This window comes from Hetaerina americana, unplaced genomic scaffold (assembly GCF_022747635.1).
Source record: "Hetaerina americana unplaced genomic scaffold, ioHetAmer1.1.p SCAF_7, whole genome shotgun sequence".
In the NCBI taxonomy this organism is placed as follows: domain Eukaryota; kingdom Metazoa; phylum Arthropoda; class Insecta; order Odonata; family Calopterygidae; genus Hetaerina; species Hetaerina americana.
Window position 1 is genome coordinate 16,882,445 of NW_027287316.1, and position 19,137 is coordinate 16,901,581.

Consider the following 19,137-nt stretch of genomic DNA (forward strand, 5'->3'; position numbering starts at 1 on the left):
TCACTTTCATATTTATTTTCCATAGTTTAATTTTCGTGTGTTCTGAATCAGAAAACGTTTTCGAAGAAATGGCTTTCCATTATTTTTAGGAGCATCATTGAATTTCATTTCTTTTGAATATTTGTGTATTTTCTACATTTCTGAGAAGTTATGACTCGTGCATGTAATGGAATAGCTAGTTGATTCGCATAGTTTGCAGTCTATTGAATGATCTCCACCTTTAGGTTGGCATGGAATTTAGATCGTTATTCATTTTTAGAGCTACCTACTGGTTTTTAAATCTATGTTAAATGTTTTGCTACTGAGTGTAATTATTTACTTATCCAATTGGATGAGTCCGTTTTTTTGAGGCGATTGAGTGATCGATTGCATTCATAAATTAAATTCTCATAAGCATTTCCAAATCGAAAAAATGTGTCAAAAATTGAATTATCAAAATTATGCCATTTTTTAAAGTTAAATTTCATTTTTATATAATTACTTCACCAAATTCCGCGAGAGATAAATTCAGAAGTCAATACACATGCGTCGTATATCGTGCTACTTTAAAGAATTTCAATGGAAATATCGACTCATATTGGATTTATATTATTAAAACCCATACATAATATCCTTTTTATTAATATACTATTTAATCTTTACACTGAGAGTTTGAAAAAACGATCGAAGTGATTTATATTTATTCCTAAGTTTGTACTTTTTAATTATTTTGAATCGGAAAATTATGCTACACAGTATATTTGAGTGAATAGTAAGTCCTTATTCATTCCGTGAAGGTTTATTTTAATTGCTTTGCAAATAGATATTTTTGTGAATAAATGTTAGAACCTTTTAGTAATAGCAATGACTTCATAGCATGACTTAAATAGCTTCGCACCGATTTAAACCATAGCTGAAGTAAAATCCGCGCTCACACTCCCTAGGAGGACACCAAGGTAACACTTTCAATTACAGTCATGCTAAAATGTTTGCTTTGACCTCGTTAAATCCATACTTCTCCGTCCGTATCGTCGAAGCATTAAATCGATCATTAAAATAGTGATTATACGGGTAACAACGATATCAGGACATCCGCCACACGCCTTCCACGAACAACACTCAACACGAACTCCTAATTTACAATATGAAATAACATCCTTCTCTCTCGTTTGCTGTCCTCCACGTGAATCCAGTCGCTCCTCCAGCCTCGGAGCGCAGCTGCTCCCCTCCCGGAGTACAAAGCGGCGGCCGCCGGCGAGAAGAGCCGCCTCGTGCTCCGCCACTATGGCACATTTAAGGCCGTGTGGGACTGGTTAATGCTCCTGGCCACAACGTACGTGGCCGTCGCCGTCCCTTACAATGCATCATTCGTCGCCTCTGATGGAAGGCCGTCTGTCGTATCCGATGTGCTCGTCGAGGCCCTCTTTATAATCGGTGAGTAATACAACTTTTAAATTTTTTTACGTATCACATTGCCTATGTTTATTTTGTGGGATAGAAGAAACGTTTGTTTTAGTGTTGCTTGTTTGTTCTTATGAGTATACAACGCTAGGTAGGCAGTAGCAGTTATGCTCTGTCCATCTACTCGTATATATTTTTAAAAAGAAATGATACTATCTTGATAGTATTTCCTTTGTTGGAAATGATTTCTTTTTTGGTAATTTTTCCTTAAAACAAACACCATAAAATGTATTCAATGTAGCCCTGCATTAATACATACATAAACATCATCGCAGTAATATATCATATATATATATATATATATATATATATATATATATATGATTGGAAGTGATATTGAAGTTTAATGTTCAAAGTTACTTAATAATTCACTCGAAAAATATAATAATCAAGGAAATATCGCAAATAAAGGTAATAGAATGCGTATATTCAAAGTTGGTATTAGATAAAAAAAGTTGATTCCTTGGGTAGAATGAGAACAAGCCCAACCCAATCTAATTCTGCATGTTGTCCCATGCACAAAATATAACGTTGAGCACTTCGACACATCCATTGGTAATATTGGCGTTCTGAAGTGATTTAATTGCTTTTCATGCCCGCTCCAATGATGTCGAAAAGAACTTCCACGAAAATGATTGAGTTCAATGCGTAGACAAGTCGAGTGTGCGTAATATTGTTCATTCATCTACGATTCACTCAACAACCACATATCTCCCTTAAAATTTTTGCACGGGTCAGGAAAGATAAGCGAGGAAATTCATAAGATGGGGCAGAGTTGTCATCGATCGATCTGAAAACTATCGCAAAACTCTGTCCGGAGGGACAAACCCCAACACGCAGCATAGTGAGCTGAAACTTTTCAGATAGGAAATGTGCCTCCTTTTCCACCTCCGAGAGGTTATAACGGCGTCGATAAGGAATCCTCCCACCTCGGTCGTTAGCCAATATTCGATACCTTCCGTAAGGGAGACGGAACTTAGGGAAAAATGATCTTCCTAGTAAGTCCCCTTTCTCACAGTCGTCGGAGAGTCTTTGGGGAGACACCTGTTGCCTACGCCTGAAATTTCCCCGCCGTTCTCAATTTTCCCATCACTCCTCCTCCTCCTCCGCCTGTCCCGTCTCCTGCTGTCTTCCTCTGCCTTCTCGCCTACATTGCCTCCATCTTCCCCTTATTCGGTCGCCTCATTCTCCTCCGTCTCAATTACTCACTCACTTCGTACTGGTGAACTAAACCTTTGAAACCCCCAACCCTTGAGTGCCTCAGTTTAACCACCATCTTGGTGTCCCCGAAAGCCGGCAAAATAGGCCTAGCGTCGCCGCCGCCGCCACTGATCGGATGAATGTTTTCAGTGAAATGAGAAAAGAAGGAGATAGAGGAGAAAGTCACGTCCGCTGAACAATCTGCTTTTGTATTTACAGCCATCTTTTTTTCTTTCTCTCTCACTCCCTCTCTCTTCTTCCTTCTCTCTTTCCTTCCATCCATCACCTCATCTCACACACACTCTCTCTCTCTCTCCATCTCCCTCCTCGTCTTCTGCCCTTCCATCTCCCTCCACCCCTACCAACTCACTCAAAATTCCGCACAGTGCTTCCCATTCAGGGGAACCATCAAAACGTATGACTCTGGCACCTCAAGTCGTAGCAGGTGCTAACATCCTCGCTCATCTCACACTCCGTTTATCAGATTGGTGAACATAAGATATGAAGATTAGATGGAATTCCCAGTGTCAGTAGCCGTTAAGTTAAATTGAAATGGAATTCATTCAAAGCCACCGATTTGCACGTATTTAAGTTATTTTGATTATAATACGCTTTTGCATTTAATTCCGCACTCCTACGAAACAATCCATCTTTGTATTCCCTGTGATTTTGTACGGCTCTGAAAATAGGACCGTAAAGGAATAAGGACCTAAGACGGTCGAATACATTTCATATGTGAATTTGGAAAATCTGTAAACCTGGGATAAATGAAAATTATTTGACTTTGAATAGAAATAATAGGGGACTGAGACAAAATAAGGGGGCAGTTGGGATGGTTTTTGGCAGATGGAGACAGATATAATACAAAAGAATATGAATACGTATTCGTATTGTGAATTTCAAAACATAATGCCACACAATGCCAGTGCACAAAAGTTTATGGACTATGAGATTTGCGAACACTTTTTAATGATGCTTTCTAAGCAAATACGATGACTGGTTCGGGACACTCTTTGAAACCCATACGTTGGACACAATATCACGCACACAATACACAAAAAATATCAACATATTTTTGGCTATTTTAATTTCAATTGATGCACTCAATATAGGAAAAAATATGCGCCGCATTGATTATTTTAGTTTTTTACAGCAACGATATCGAAATTACTGGAAAATTATAATAAAAATGGTTACCACTCAAAATCTGTTTTTTTCTGGATTATGAGCGTCATCGTAAAGAAACGTCGCGAGTATTAATGAATTAAAATGTATTCTCTAAGTTTTAAAAGAAGCCAATGCGCCTTTTTCTAATTGATTTCTATTTAAATATATTTACCAGGTACTACCCTAAAATAAGCATTTAAGTATTCAATTTTCAGGATATCAGTGCATTATTTGCTTTCAAAATACGCCTTGGCTTCTAAGTTTATCCAACCTAATATTCGCATACAGATAAAACATTCCATGACTCATTTGAAAACAAGGTCAGAGAAAAAGATCCATGTGCAGACAAATGCCCCTCTACAGTGTTTTTTATTTCGGTGATAAACGTACTCTTGTGAATAATCTTTAGTGGAAGCGTGCCTCTTGGAATAAAGGTCTGTTGTGAGTTAGAAATGTCCATTAAAGGATTAACTTTAGTGAACAACGCTAACTTTTTCAAATTTTGACAATACGTAAAGAGTTACTTGGTTGCGAACAATTATGTATTAATGTTTCGACAATTTTATAAATAGAAAAAAATACTGCTACTACTACACGAGCTATTGATTAGTACATATTTTGGTTAATTTATCAACATCAGAAGATCTTTATGTAATTTTTAAGAGCGGATAATTAACATCTCAATTTACTAAAGCATAAAAAACTTGTAAGCGTTAAGAAATGCATTAGTCAGAATAGCAAGATTTTCTTTTTTTTCTTGTGCCACTACAAAACAATACCAATGCACTAACAAAAACCAATTCACTGGAAAGTGAATATTTGTTATTTTTTTAATTTCCCATTTGTATAAGTTTATAGTCACATTATTTCCATTTAGTTATATTACGTTGGCGTCGGGAAATTTGATGAGTAGCACGATGTCGACGGAGTAAATTCTCGGATCCTGCGGTGTTTTTTCTTATGCATGTGTAGTATAAGCATCATTAAGCTGCTTGGGAAAAGGAGCAATGGAGGAAGGATGGAACGAAACTTCGCCTCTTAAAAGACGCTTTGATATGTCGAGTGGGGTCTTCGTCACATGACCCAACCCCCTCTCTTCCACCTCACGACTCTCCCACGGGTAAATCCCAAAGCCGAAGAGCCTCGAACGAGTGATGACGGCAGTTGAGCGTATATGAAAACTTGCTCTCCGGTGAAGACGCAAGGGTGGGTCCCCCTTGACGTATTTATCCTCCTGAGACCGCCGTTTCTCGTTGATTACCTCCTGAAAAATAAATAACCTCCCAATTCCCCTTTGTTCTCCGCTTTTCTTCCGCTCCGTTAAATTTTTCCGTCTATATAGAAATGCCGTTTCGTCCTGAATAATGAATGTACGTACGTTGATTTTAACAAACTCTCCCCAGCTTGACGTGGAAGCCGAAATATTTATCATGAGGAACACCGGAGTCAAAAAAAATCGGATAAAATTTGAGTTAAAATTTATATTGATAGCCCAATACAAATGAACACTCGTCTTCGAAAAATGTGTTAGCAAAAAAGGAAGTCGTAGTTTTCAAGTCATATAAATAATGCAAATCGTGAAATAAAAAAACCGTTGCACTCAAATACGTGAATCTCATCTGACTGGTCAGTAGCAGACTGTTTTATGCTTGGCCTCGCCGATTCCGTCAATATAAATTGTGTGGAGTTGTTCCATATTTGGAATGTAATGTCTTTCGGTCACCATTAGACGAACTGGCTATACAGCTCACACGCACTAGCAAAGATAATGTATGAGCTGTAAAGTACATTATCTTTAAGACGTAGGATTACCCGCGTCTTTTTTTAAGTAATGCGATGCTTCCTCTCCGAGAGTATTTTTCATTTAATGTACGCACATGCACACACACACATATATACATATGGTTTATGGTTTTATATATATATATATAACCATAAACCGGGTATATATATATATATATTATGGTTTATGGTTATATATATATATATATATATATATATATATATATATATATATATATAAAACCTACTAAACCGACCTTCGGGTTGATTACTGTGTTTATGGTTTATGGTTATATATATATATATATATATATATATACCCGAAGGTCGGTTTAGTAGGTGATGGTAGAGTTCACCCAGTACTAAGCCCCTTCGGTCAGCAGTCCAACGCTCTACCCACTGGACTACCGCGACCCGCATATATATATATATATATATATACACATATATATATATAATTATATATATATACACATACATATTATACATAAACATACATACGCACATACATATATGTGTGTTTATATATATATATATATATATAACGGTAAAGTCAGTTGAAAACTAATTATTTTTAAATGTGATCGAGATCAAGAATCAAATAACCTCAATATGCTATCTTGCCCACTCTGACATCATGAATTCTTGTTACCATGAATGAATAGCATGTTAAACAACTACATTTACATGGAATCCTGTTAGCCATCACTAAGATGATTTTTAAATAGGCACGCAACATTAATATTAAGTTTTGCTTAGCACGTACCTATACTATACATACGTTACCGATAAAAAAGCAAAATACTTCATTTAAGGTGACGTCAACTTGAGCTAGCAGTACCATGGAATCTAAGTACAAAAGACTTTTCTGCGCATGCCATACGAGTAGTTGGTAACGGGTAGAAAGTTTAAATATGGGTTAGGGGAAATATTGGAAATATTCTGGATTAATCGGAAGCTGTAGCCACATATCAAAATTTGAGTAATGAAACTAGAGCAAGTGGAATCCTTCAACAACCTGGGCACCAGTACTCGTGTATCATGGAATGGAAGAAGTTCCACCGATATCAAGCGAAGAATAGCTCAAGCTTTGAAGGTGTTCATGAAGAAGAGGCAATTATTGTGCTGAAAGAACCTCAGATAGCCGGCAAGGAAGGATTTCATCGAGACATTCGTATGAAGCAGGACATTTGACTTATAAATTACGTTGAACATTGGAAAAGTGAACCAGTGAAGAATAGAATTTTTGAAATATAGTCCTGGAGGAAATGATGAATATTAAATGGACACACTAAGTGAGGAAACAAGAGTAAATAGAAAGCAGAAGAGTAAAGGAGCATACAGGATGTATGATCCTTTCTGTATGGATTGCAGCAAAAGAGGAACTGGATGGATAAGTCGCATCTTGAGGCACGTTGATTTAACTAAAAGCATAATACGAGAAGGAAAATTTGAAGGAGAGATCCCGCGAGCAGGACCAATAGACAAATTAAAAAAGACGGGATCGCCATATCGTAAGCGGGTTTGGGTAAAAACGCTGAGTAGGGAAGAATGGAGGATTTTACCGAACCAATGATAGGATTGAAATACTGATGTTGACTCTAGATTACTTAGATTTTCTTAGAAAGATTATATATTTTACCCATACCGCTGTCGTTTGCAGTAATTCTGACCCATTATCGTCCGCGTGAAAAGTGGCATCTTAAACCTGTCGATTCAAAACTTAATCTCTCCAAACTTTTTTTTATTATTTGCTATTATGCAATTGGGCGAGTAATACATTGTGAGATCATCACTGAACAGACCCGCTTCCAATTTATGCCAGATATTAAATCTGTAGTTTTAGCCCTCGCCGCGTGAATGGTTCATATCCTAATTCCTCCGGTGATATCGATACGCTACTAAGTTTATGATAAAAAAGTTTTATAAATCCAGCTCCTCTATCCTGCACGCGATTTTGTTCGTCAATCAATCCAACCTCATGAAGATCACATGCTAGTGACATTGATCCCTTCGAGTAGAATATTCTAAACGACGCCTAAAGTATCTCTCCCGTCGTAATTTCCACAATACTCTTCTAATATTTGTTTTCTTGCTAGTATGTCCACATATATCCTATAACTGTTTCACTCAAGAGAAACGGTGAATAAGGTTGTCTTAGTAGTTAATGGAAGTTATAGTTACTATTTCGTTGTTGTTTGCAGTGGATGTTTGAGAGAGTACTAGTCAAATTCCAAAAATTTATCACGAAACACCTCTTCAAGTTTAATTTTAATAGGATATATAATCCATGCCATAGTCTATAGAATTTTTAGTACCTTGCTATAAGACTTTGTCAAAACTTTTTTTAAACCTAAAAAGGCCGTAGGATCTACTCTTTCGGAAATCGTGCTGATTTTGCACGGCTATCGAGATCCCTCGTTATCGAACTGATAATTGTACAAGAATGTTGTATAGCCCATTACCTTACATGATGTAAATGTAAGATAGCTCTGTAATTACTCGGCTAATCCCCGTCGTTGGTTTTTAACGTTGGTGTTACATTAGTTATCTTACAGTCTTTTGAATGAATCAGTCATCTATTTTGGACTTTCTAAATATGAACACTAGATGCGGCACTATTTTTTAAACCAATTAATTATTAATTCGAAGGTATCTATTTGGAATCGGAGGATTTATTAGGCTGATAATTTCTAGCAGAGAATCTATTCCACTTCTTGAAATTTCAATTTCGGTAATAGAATGGAAAAACTGTTTAGGCAAGCTTACGTATATGTGACATACCGTAAAAATCTGGTGAAATTGCTTTGCACGCATGAATGTCTAAAGTCAAATTTCCAACGAAATAAGGACAAATTTTTCATGATTTTAGCCAAAGAAACCGTTAATTTGAGTGCAGTGGCTGTCACTTGCCAAAGTGATTATAAGTTTAAAGCATATTTGAGCCATCTTTAACTTTCAACATGTTTTTTTAACGTGACGCTGAAGACATGTGATAACGTAGTTTCATCCTCAGGTATTCATTAGCCCTCATGCGCCAGTGTCAGTCGGTTCTAAATCAAATGGCATTGACGTAACCCCAATGGCGGCTGTGATGATGGGGAAGGAGGACGGTCATAGGAACGAGAGTGACTACAATGCACACGTGTCACACCGATCGTTTCGCCTTGCGAAAAGGGGCGTACGCAAATATACTACCCACCGAGGCTTACACGGGAGGGTGGTGAGCCCATCTCGTACCCATTCTAACACGTTCTGTGGAATGTTTTGGTAGGCTCACCCACCCCACCTTTCCCCAACACCATTTTGAGGTTTTGCTACCATGGTGTGGCAAAACCAAACAAACGCTTTCACACTCGCGAGTTTCAGATGCCGGATAAAAAGGATGAGCCACTCCATTGCCGAATTTTAACCTGCCGCACATAATACTCACCCCTTCAAACGCATTACATAAACACCCCCGCATTATATACACCCCTTCCACCTCTCCTGCGTTTTTTTGTTTGTCTTCTCGGGTTTTATCCGCTTGGCTCAACATTAATGTCTTTTGTCATTGTTTTTATTCTCCTTCCTTTTTATTTTTGTGACATTTTATGTGTGTCATGGAGTTAGGATGGAATTTATAGAATGATGGTGCAATCATAGAAATACGTTGCAATTAAATTGATATGCAATAAATGGCTGGGGGGAAGGCTTAGCAGGATTGTAAGTATACAACAAATGAACTATTGTTTCGTTCTGCTACAGAGATCCTACGATTCTTCTGTTGCACATTTGGTATATTTAATTATTTGTGTTCCATTTTCATTCCTTAGACGTTAAGCATCCAAAATCGTTTCATCATGTTGGAAGTTTTTAAAAGTTTTTTGACTCCCGAGCCCCTTAACGGTGTTTATCTATGTGTTATCTATGAGTTTTTGAAATTCGCCACAGCAAGAATTACTCCGAGCTTGACAGTTTTTTTTATCAAAATTGTAATATTCTGTTTGTTTTACTTCTCTTATCTTTACCGGTATTCTACCAGTCTAGTGCTAACTTCTACGCAACAGTTCCCTGTACTGTTCCTTTCTCTTTATTCCCACTTGACAATTTCCTTGAACAACATCCACATACTTAAATGATTTCTTCCATCTTCACAGCTTTCTCGATTGTGCCTTCCAACATGTGTCTCATCGAGCAGTCGCTTCTAAGCAGAATCTCCAAGCCATTTCTTCTTCCTCTTTTCAATGGCTCAATTGGGCCTTTCTCTTCTCCGATTCTCCTCAGCACCTCCTCGGTCTCCACCCTGTCCAATCACATGATTTTCCTCATCTGTCCCCAACTCCAAATTTCGAAGACTTTTTGTTTCTTTCGCTTTTCCTCATTATCCATGTCTCTTAGCCGTATAGTCTTACGCTCAACATATAATAATTCCTTGGACTTTATCCTCAGTTTCAAATTCATCCTGGGACTTGATCATGAGATTTTTCTCATGCATGTCACTTCGGCCATTTCTATTATTACTTTTATTTCCCTTGGACTCTACGGCTTTCAGTTGTTTCTGTTCCTAAAAACTTATAACGTTGCACATTTTCAAGTCTGTTTCCTCTGAATAAAAAATTCAATTTTTCCACTCTCCGATTGTTATCACTTGGTCTTCTTGGTGTTCAATTTCAGACCTTATTCCCTTCCTTTCATTTCTAGATTTTAAGAATTTTGTTCTTCTCTAATTAGCTCTACTTTTGTATTGAGACAGTTTTAAATCAGTGTGATCCCACGTTAGACCGAAAGGTTACTCGCTCTTCCGCTACCCAATGGCTCTTAAGCGTCGTATTCCGCTTTGGACGTGGGCGTAGCGTTGTCAAGTAAGATGACATCCGAAGTAGATTTTGCAGTTCGGTGTCTCCTCATCCATTAGAGCTACTTAAAAATAAATGAGCCAAGTGCTTGGCGTAACCGAAATAAAATGTAAACCGTGGGCAGGTCGATTTTGTTTGGTCTTACTGCGCACCCGCCTGCTCCCTCCTTGATGGTGGTATCTGTGAACATTAAAGGATTCAGCGATACGATATTTCGAATAAAACAGCCCATCTATAACGATGACACTTTATTTCTCTTCAAAGTACTCCGTTTGGGCCCTCACATACTTATCCCAGCGTCGATTCCACTTTTCAAAGCAATCGGCAAAGTTCTTTTTCAGAATGGTCATCATCTGCCTCGTCACATTCTTTTTTATCTCTTCAATGTCAAGAATTACGTGCTGAATTTTCAGGGAAATCCAAGCCGCAAACAATGATCTAGGTTTTCGGAAAAAAGCTCATAGCTGGAGATGAGTCAGGGGTCTACCGCTATCTACGGCTATGACCCTAAAAAAAAGCCCAGTCTTCCGAACAGTCGTTTGACGAGATAAAGGCAGGTGCGACGAGGCAGCTGATGACCATTCCGATTAAAATGACTCTAATGATTGTTTTGAAAAGTGGAAGAGGCACTGGGATAAGTGTATGAGGTCCAAAGGGGAGTAATTCCAAGAGGACTAAGGTCTCATTGTTTTAGAGAGGCTATTTTTCTCGAAATATTGCTCGGCTGGATAGTTTCCAGACAGACCTCGTGTGTGTATACATATACTTATATATTTTTTGTACCTAGCTGTACCTCAGTAAGCACATTAGTTACCAGTAGAGGAAAAATAATGTAAACAAAAGTGCGCCTTGGCAGATTTAAAACACCTGACGGACAGTTAACCTTAGAAGTGCGCGCTACTCCACGAGTTTCGTCGCTTGGGGTTGATCGTCCTTTGATGTAACTTCATCTAATATCTTTATAAAAAAATGTAACAAGTTTCAATTCATAAAAATTGTATGACGCTGACGCACGAGGCCGCCTTGTCACCCCGAATCACAATCAGCAGGTGAGAGCACAACGGGATTTTTAGTAAAATACTTAATTCACGCAGTCAAAATCTGGGACGTTACAGTAAAATTGTACCGTAAAATTTAAGTGTTTTGCCTATTCTTTTTCCATCAAGGAATATACGCTGCTGAACAGAATGGTATGAAGAATCATTTTTTTCTTAGGACAGTTTGTGACCGGAGTAATATGAGGGAACGATAGTTTGAGATGCACCATAATAATATAATACCGAACGCCATTAATGATCGATTGCAATAATATATTCCGTACGCGCGCTCCTGGTGGCTTTTGGAGTAAACTGTAGTGGTTGATGCTAAATTTCGAAAAGTCGAAAGGCCCGAAAAAAAAGTTCAACTCCACCCGAATGCAGTTGTATATCTATTTATTATCAGAACCATCTGGCCGTCTCTCGCTCGTATCACGTCTCCGACATCTCTCCTCCGCACTTAACCTTCCTCCGATCCTCCCCATTCCGCACCCCTCCCCCCTCCAACATCACTGACCTTTCCCTCTCCGGAGCGACGCTCTGGTTTACCCAATACTCAGCCGAGCCTCCCGAAAAACCCTGCTGCCCCACCCCCCTGCAAACCACCTCGCCCTTAAAACATCACCTGTTGCCTCTCCACTCCCACACTCCCTGGGATTTCGGAAAGAGGGGTGGGTATCAGAGGGAATGGGGGAGGAGGGGAGGGACCCATTCCCCTCCTTCCCCCCCACTTTTCCTCAATGCACTCCAGCTGCCCATCCCCTCCCCCTTCTCGGCCTCAGATCCACAGCCACGGCGTGTTATCCCGCTCCTATCTCCCGGAGCATTCTCTCACCCTATCCCCCCATCTCAGCCCGCGGACGCCTCCCGCTCCCACCCCCTCGGTTCTCGCCCTGCCCCACCGTATCCATCACGCAAAGCACAAAAGGGTGGGGCGAGGGGACGGCGAAAGAGGTATTTTTTTGTCCGGGTCGTGCACGCTCTTTCATCGCCACCTCCACTTGCCTTTCTCTCCCATTAACCCTCCCATTCCTCTTATCTCTCCAGCTCATCCATCGCGGCATTCTTCATCCCATCCATCCTTCTCACCAAACCCCTCCCACCTTTCCTCACATCTTTCTCCTCCCATGGGAGACGATGCATCAAAGTCTGTCAACGTGTAAACCCCCACGTGACCTTTATATCTGTCGTAAATTTAAGTAACAGAACTCCCAGTCCCTTCACTCCCGGGCCTGAAATATAAAACAACGAAAGTGAAAGCTTTAGCCATCCTGCTGACTTGGTGTGTTTTACTCGGTGCATGTATTCTAACGATGTGGGTGTGGCCTTGGATATTGTAGTGATACTTTCAGTAATCGGTTTTTAATTCGATAAATTGGTTTTAAACAGTTCGCGGGCAGCCGTTTTTGTGTCGCACGCCATCGAATAATTAACCCGAAAAATGTATTCCCGACACTTGCTTTTTTATCGATGCTTCCATTTTCACATTCAACTTAAACGCGCTAATATTGTATCGAAAGCAATACCAATATCAATAACACGACCACACCACACTTTTTCGTTTGCCTATGTCTTGTTAATATCGATTGTGTTAGTAAAATCAGTCATGATAATAAATTGAAGAAAGCTATATTAAATTTAGTGTACTTTTCGAATCAATTTTTGGCCTTACACCAATTTCTGTACGCATAAATATACGTTATATATATATATATATATATATATATATATATATATATATATATATATATATATATATCTATTCTAGATATTTCTTTTTATTAGGAAACTATTTAAATAATAAATGTTCATTACAACATACACAAATACTTGAATTAGCCTTAAGGACCAATAAGAAGTTAAAAATTAACATACCTGTACACCTTGTACTAACATAACGTGTACTAGACAAAGCAGTTTACTATTAAATAAGCTGTTTCTTGACGTAAGACAAATAGAGTCTATAAATAAATTAAAATAGAAAGGTAAATTTTGGACGTTACATGGTTGGGAGTAATGGGTGAAAAATTTATGTTTAACTCAATATGTATTTATGTACTTTGTGACATCTTTTTATTTTTGTGACAAATATTGCAAAGTCTAGCGGCGCCAAAAGGAGAGCATTTCAATTATATACTCTTACTTGTTTCAAATTGTACAAATTTCTTTATAACATTATTCCAAGTATTTATGTGAGCTGATTATTTCTTTCATTGTCTAACTTCGCACTTTAGTACTGTTGTATGGAATATTGCGTTGCAGTTGTGACTATCAGAATCGCACCTTCTTCATGATATATTTCTAAGTCGAATACGGTGCAGGTGTACGAGTAATTGTGTGTAAGGCACCTCGGAACCTGCGGGCATGTTTATGAATTATAATTTTTTAGCTGAATGCCAATGAGTTATTGGTATAAATATGAAGGTGAAAGAAAATATTTTAAGATATATTTTGCAGAGTATGTTATCACTTGATATGGAGTATGTAAATTTTCATTCATGTATTAGTACATGGGTGGTCTGGAAGGTTCCCGGACTAACAAAGATACAAGACATTTTTTCTGAAATGTTCTGAAATTTTGCGAGGTCGGAAACTATTCAGGCCACCTTCGTAAGTGCAAATGTGAATTTTGCACTAATCCTCTTCCTGAGCCCTTATGAGCTAATAATCCTCCTCTCTTTCATAAGGCAAAACCACAGTCGTATGAGTGTTTTCAGCTACGAATACTTGAGCTGTGGGAATGCTAACTTGCACAACGAGATAAATTTTGTTTAAAAATAATTAATTATTAATCAATTCAAAATAATTGTAAAAATTTACTGTTGATCGGGGACCTTAATAACTTCAATGAGGAATTTAATTGCGAAATTTCTATTTTTCGGCGTTTCCAATATTATATATATTTAGTTTATTATTTTTATTATTTAAAATTCTTTTCAATTTCGTGAAATGTGTGAGTTCTTACTTATAGATGGCTTTAGAGCATTGATATTCCGTTATATAAAACTTTGAAACCATCTCTCATTGACAGTTGCCATTGTTGAAGCGATCTGGGATACATTTAAAAAATCGTTGATTTGGTGTGCCACTCACTGCAAATTGCATCCTTTTTTAGCAGCACTATATCCCGAAAGGCGCCGTGAGGGCGGGTAGGGGAGATGATATAACATCAGCCACAGATACACAATCAACACACAGCACAAACAAACAGCCGTTCATGCACTCGTTTGAAAAAATATTACTTTTTATACAAACACTCTTATGCATAAACATTTATGCGCCTAAATGCGTCACGGAGTAGTTGAGCAAATTATTTAATATTTGCCACAAATTAAATATATTTGGGTGCTCGATTTTGTTAGGAACGCACAACGCGCGTAGGGACGAATTAATACTTGAATCTGTTGGTCTGTCTGCGAATTTCATCAATGTTTCACCATGGTAGATATGGAAGTTTTATTATTTTTTACGTCTACATGCAATACGGATTGGATTTACTAATTCTCCAATCCAACGGAAAGGCGTTGGTCACTTTCATTCCGGACGAAAAGTTTTTCCATCTCTGTTCCCCACCAGTTGAGTTGTTCTCTGTTCACCGTATAAGTTTCCAATTCCCGAGTGGGCAGGGCATAGCAAAGCTGATTCCATTTTCTTCCTGTATTGGCGTGGAAAGAAAGGTCGGAAACTCGGATTAATTCACTAATTTCTCTCTTTTTCTTCCTTCTCTCATGAGATGTTGGCGGTGTGCCGGGTGAAAACACAATCCACCCGAAACCACTGATCATCCCTCCGTATTTCATCAAGACGCTACTTCCACGCTATTTCTCCTTCCGTTGAGAATACTTTTGCACTATTCACCCCAACCTCTTTTCACCTTCGTCACTATCCATTTCAGTGCGTTTTAGGCTATTCCTTGATAAAATTCGTACAACCACCAATAAATCCTAGCTTCTTTAAGGATGACCCCCATTCCTATTCTTCGTATACCCCATGCAATGTTTCGTGTACTCAAATATTTAATTCCTTCTGCGTATTTCAATTCAATTCAATCTATTTCATATACTATTCAATAATATTATTTTAGATAGATAATTAGATCATGGTAAAAGATAAATAAGTATAATTATTTCATAATTAATAAATTTAAATAAATGTAATGTTTTGTATATTTTTTTACTAATTCGTTGGGTTGGTATTTTCAATTGCAGAACACGAACAGTTTTGATTTGTCTACTTCCCATAAAGGTATTGTTTTACTCATTTAACAAAACATTATTACTCTTGTTTCCAGTTTTCCTTGAAATAAATTTTAATTGGCAATTGGCTAAGCCGCACGAAGCAGAATAAAAATGAGGTAATTAATGTTCAATATAGATGGTCTGCTTGATCAAGAAGATCAAGGTCACATTTCCATAGGTCACATTTATCAACTGATGGAAATGCTAATTTGCATACTAAATAATAATCACCGAAATAATGAGTTATTGAGAACGCCATCTGATCGACGATAATGATAAGGTTTTTACTCTTGAATTTTTATCTTCCTTACCAACCTTGTTTTGGTACTTTGTATGTTTACCGTTCCTTTGATCGTGGTATAATCCATTACATCATTGGGGGAATTATGAAATGTGAATGATTGTTTTTGGCCACCGTTAAGTTGTTGATTTCAGGTCATTCTTATCATTGAATCTTTATCCCTTTTTCGTATCCGTCTTTATCCTTGGCCAGGCAGTGAAAAAGTAACTGAAGCTCATGCTCTGGTCGAAATAAATCTTGCATTGCCTTCCACGTATCCAAGGTTAACATTAATTGACTGTACCGAATGAATACTTACTTTTAACTGAATTCAAACAAAGTTTCAGAATTCATTTGGCTGCAAGCAACTTCGTTCAGTTTAGAGTTCACGTCCATTAAACTCCCCCCCAACCATGCCCATGAACATTATGTGAGGTACGGCCACTACCTTCCCTAGCAACAAAAACTCATGTGGTAATTTATTAATGAATATAATTATATATTAATGAATATTATATATATATATATATACAGGTATATATATATATATATATATATATATATATATATATATATTTAATTGGGAAAACATATGAGTGTATTGCAGAAAATAGGAATAGATTGGAGGGAAAGGAGGCTTATCCGCAACCTGTACATGTCTCAGACTGCTCAGGTGCGAGTGGGGAACGGGGAGTGCGGTTGGGCAGTGTTAGGAAGAGGTGTAAGGCAGGGTTGCCCATTATCACCGTTGCTGTTCACCTGTTTGCAGAGGAAGTGATTGAAGAGGCATGGGAAGAACTGGAGGTAGGAATGAAAGTGAGCGGGGAATTCGTAAAATCATTTAGGTTTGCTGATGACCAAGCTTTAGTTTGTCAGTCAGCCAAGGGGTTGCAAGCATTGCTGAGTGAATTGGAAATTCAGTGCGACAGGTATGGGATGAAAATCAACATTAATAAAACAAAGGTTATGCGATTTTTCTAGGAAGAAAAGGCCAAGCTTAACATTAGAATAGGAGGGCAAAAACTAGAGCAGGTAGAACAGTTTACTTATCGCGGTAGTATTTTGGAACAACACGGTCAAAGTAGTGAGAGGAGTACAAAGTAGTGGAGAGACATAAGGAGGAGAATTGCACTGGGAAAAGAGGCTTTCACAAGGAGGAGGGAGATGATGACGGGGACGTCGAGTAAGGATGTTAAGAAAAGACTCGTAAAAACTTTGATATGGAGCGAGGCTATGTACGGAGCGGAAACGTGGTCATTGAAGGAGGAGGATAGACGTAGACTGGAAGCTTTTGAAATGTGGGTGTGGAGAAGAATGGAGAAGGTGAAATGGACAGAGAAGAAAACAAATGAGGAAGTACTTGGTATGGTGGGCGAAGAGAGGGGTTTGTTGGGAGCAATCCTATGGAGGCAGAAAAAGTGGATGAAGGGGGTATTGACCGGCAGTGGGATGTTGAAGACTGTAATAGAGGGGAGAATGATAGGCAAACGAAGAAAGGGAAGGAACAGGATAGGATTGTTGGACGGGATGAAGGGAGGAAGGAAGTGCTCAGAGATGAAGAGGGGCCTGAAGTAGAGTAGGATACTGGATTTTGTGTTGTGTTAGGAGTCACAAAATATTTATTTAGTAGCTGTGTCCATCCAAAAACCTACCTTAACCGGTAGTTTACCTAATATATATATGTATATATATATATATATATATATATATATATATATATATATATATATATATATATATATAAACCATAAGCATAGTAATCAATCCGAAGGTCGGTTTGATAGATGAATGTGGAGTTCACCCAGTACTAAGCCCGACGGCGCGTGAAATTCACAAATTAGGGTCAGGGGGTCAATTCCTTTCCCTGTGTCGATTATGGTTTCCCAGGAAAATCTGGTACCCGAAAAATCACGTAGCTTGAGTGGAGCTGTAGGTGCCGAGGAAGGTTTGACTGGGAATCGAAGCCGGGCCCTCCGGTCACCCCCTGAACGCTCTCCCCCTGGACTGCCGCGACCCACACGCACACACACGTGTGTGTGTATATATATATAGATATATATATATATATATATATATATATATATATATATATATATATGTATATATATACATATATATATGTATATATATACATACATATATATGTGTATATATATATATATATATATGTATATATATACATATATATATGTATATATATATATATACATACATATATATGTGTATATATATATATATATATATATATATATAAATATCTATATATATAAAGGAGAGTGTTTGTTTGTATGTATGTAATTTGTTTACTTTTTTGCTGTCATAGAAACAGCATTTTTCCAACTATGCCAGCAGGATACTTTTGCAAGAACACTATTGTATTCAGAATTGCCGAGATATTATACGTGGAATACATCAAGGAAAGTCTTTTGTAGAAGAAAAATGGGCAACTTTGATCCTGAGAATAATATTTATTAATGTGACGCATTGGGCCGAGTCTACACAGTCCATCTTAACAACGCCGAATGTTATTTTTTAAGAATGCTTCTACATACCATTAGAGGACCTCGCTCATTTGCAGAATTAAGAACGGTAAACGGAGAAATATGTGAGACATTCACAGAAGCTTGCCAGAATTTAGGGTTGCTAGAAGGAGATCAATACTGGGATTACTCATTGCGAGAGGCCAGTTTGATTTCTCTTCCAGGACAAATCCGAATTTTGTTTGCCATCATAATAACCTCCTGTAATCCATCTAACCCAAAAACATTATGGGAAAAATATAAAGAATCAATGAGTGAGGATATACTGGCTAAAGTTCGAAGTGAAAATCCTACATTGGATATTACGTTTAACTCCGACATTTTTAATAAAACTTTGATTATTTTGGAGGAAAAGTGTATCACCATGGTTAACAAGACTTTAGTGGAACTCGGTCTCTTTGCACCGGTACAAGATCAACAGGGTGTATTTTATCCAGATTATATACGTGAAACTAGCTACAATGTCTTAGACTTAGAAGCATACATCGCGGATAAAAAGTCACTTCTTAATGAAGATCAGAAAATCGCGTACGAAACAATAATGGATCAAGTAGATAAACAAGAAGGAGGTATCATTTTTCTTGATGCTGCTGGTGGCACGGGAAAAACATTTTT

The 19,137-nt window shown here is 37.9% G+C and overlaps 1 protein-coding gene across 1 annotated transcript in view; it reads left to right on the top strand.

Moving 5' to 3' along the window:
- Positions 1–19,137, top strand: part of Elk (Eag-like K[+] channel) — a 520,200-nt gene that overhangs the window by 428,009 nt on the left and 73,054 nt on the right. The window contains exon 6 of the mRNA XM_071595144.1: positions 1,173–1,413. Coding sequence (XP_071451245.1) covers positions 1,173–1,413 — 241 coding nt within the window. The remainder of the gene's footprint in view (positions 1–1,172; positions 1,414–19,137) is intronic.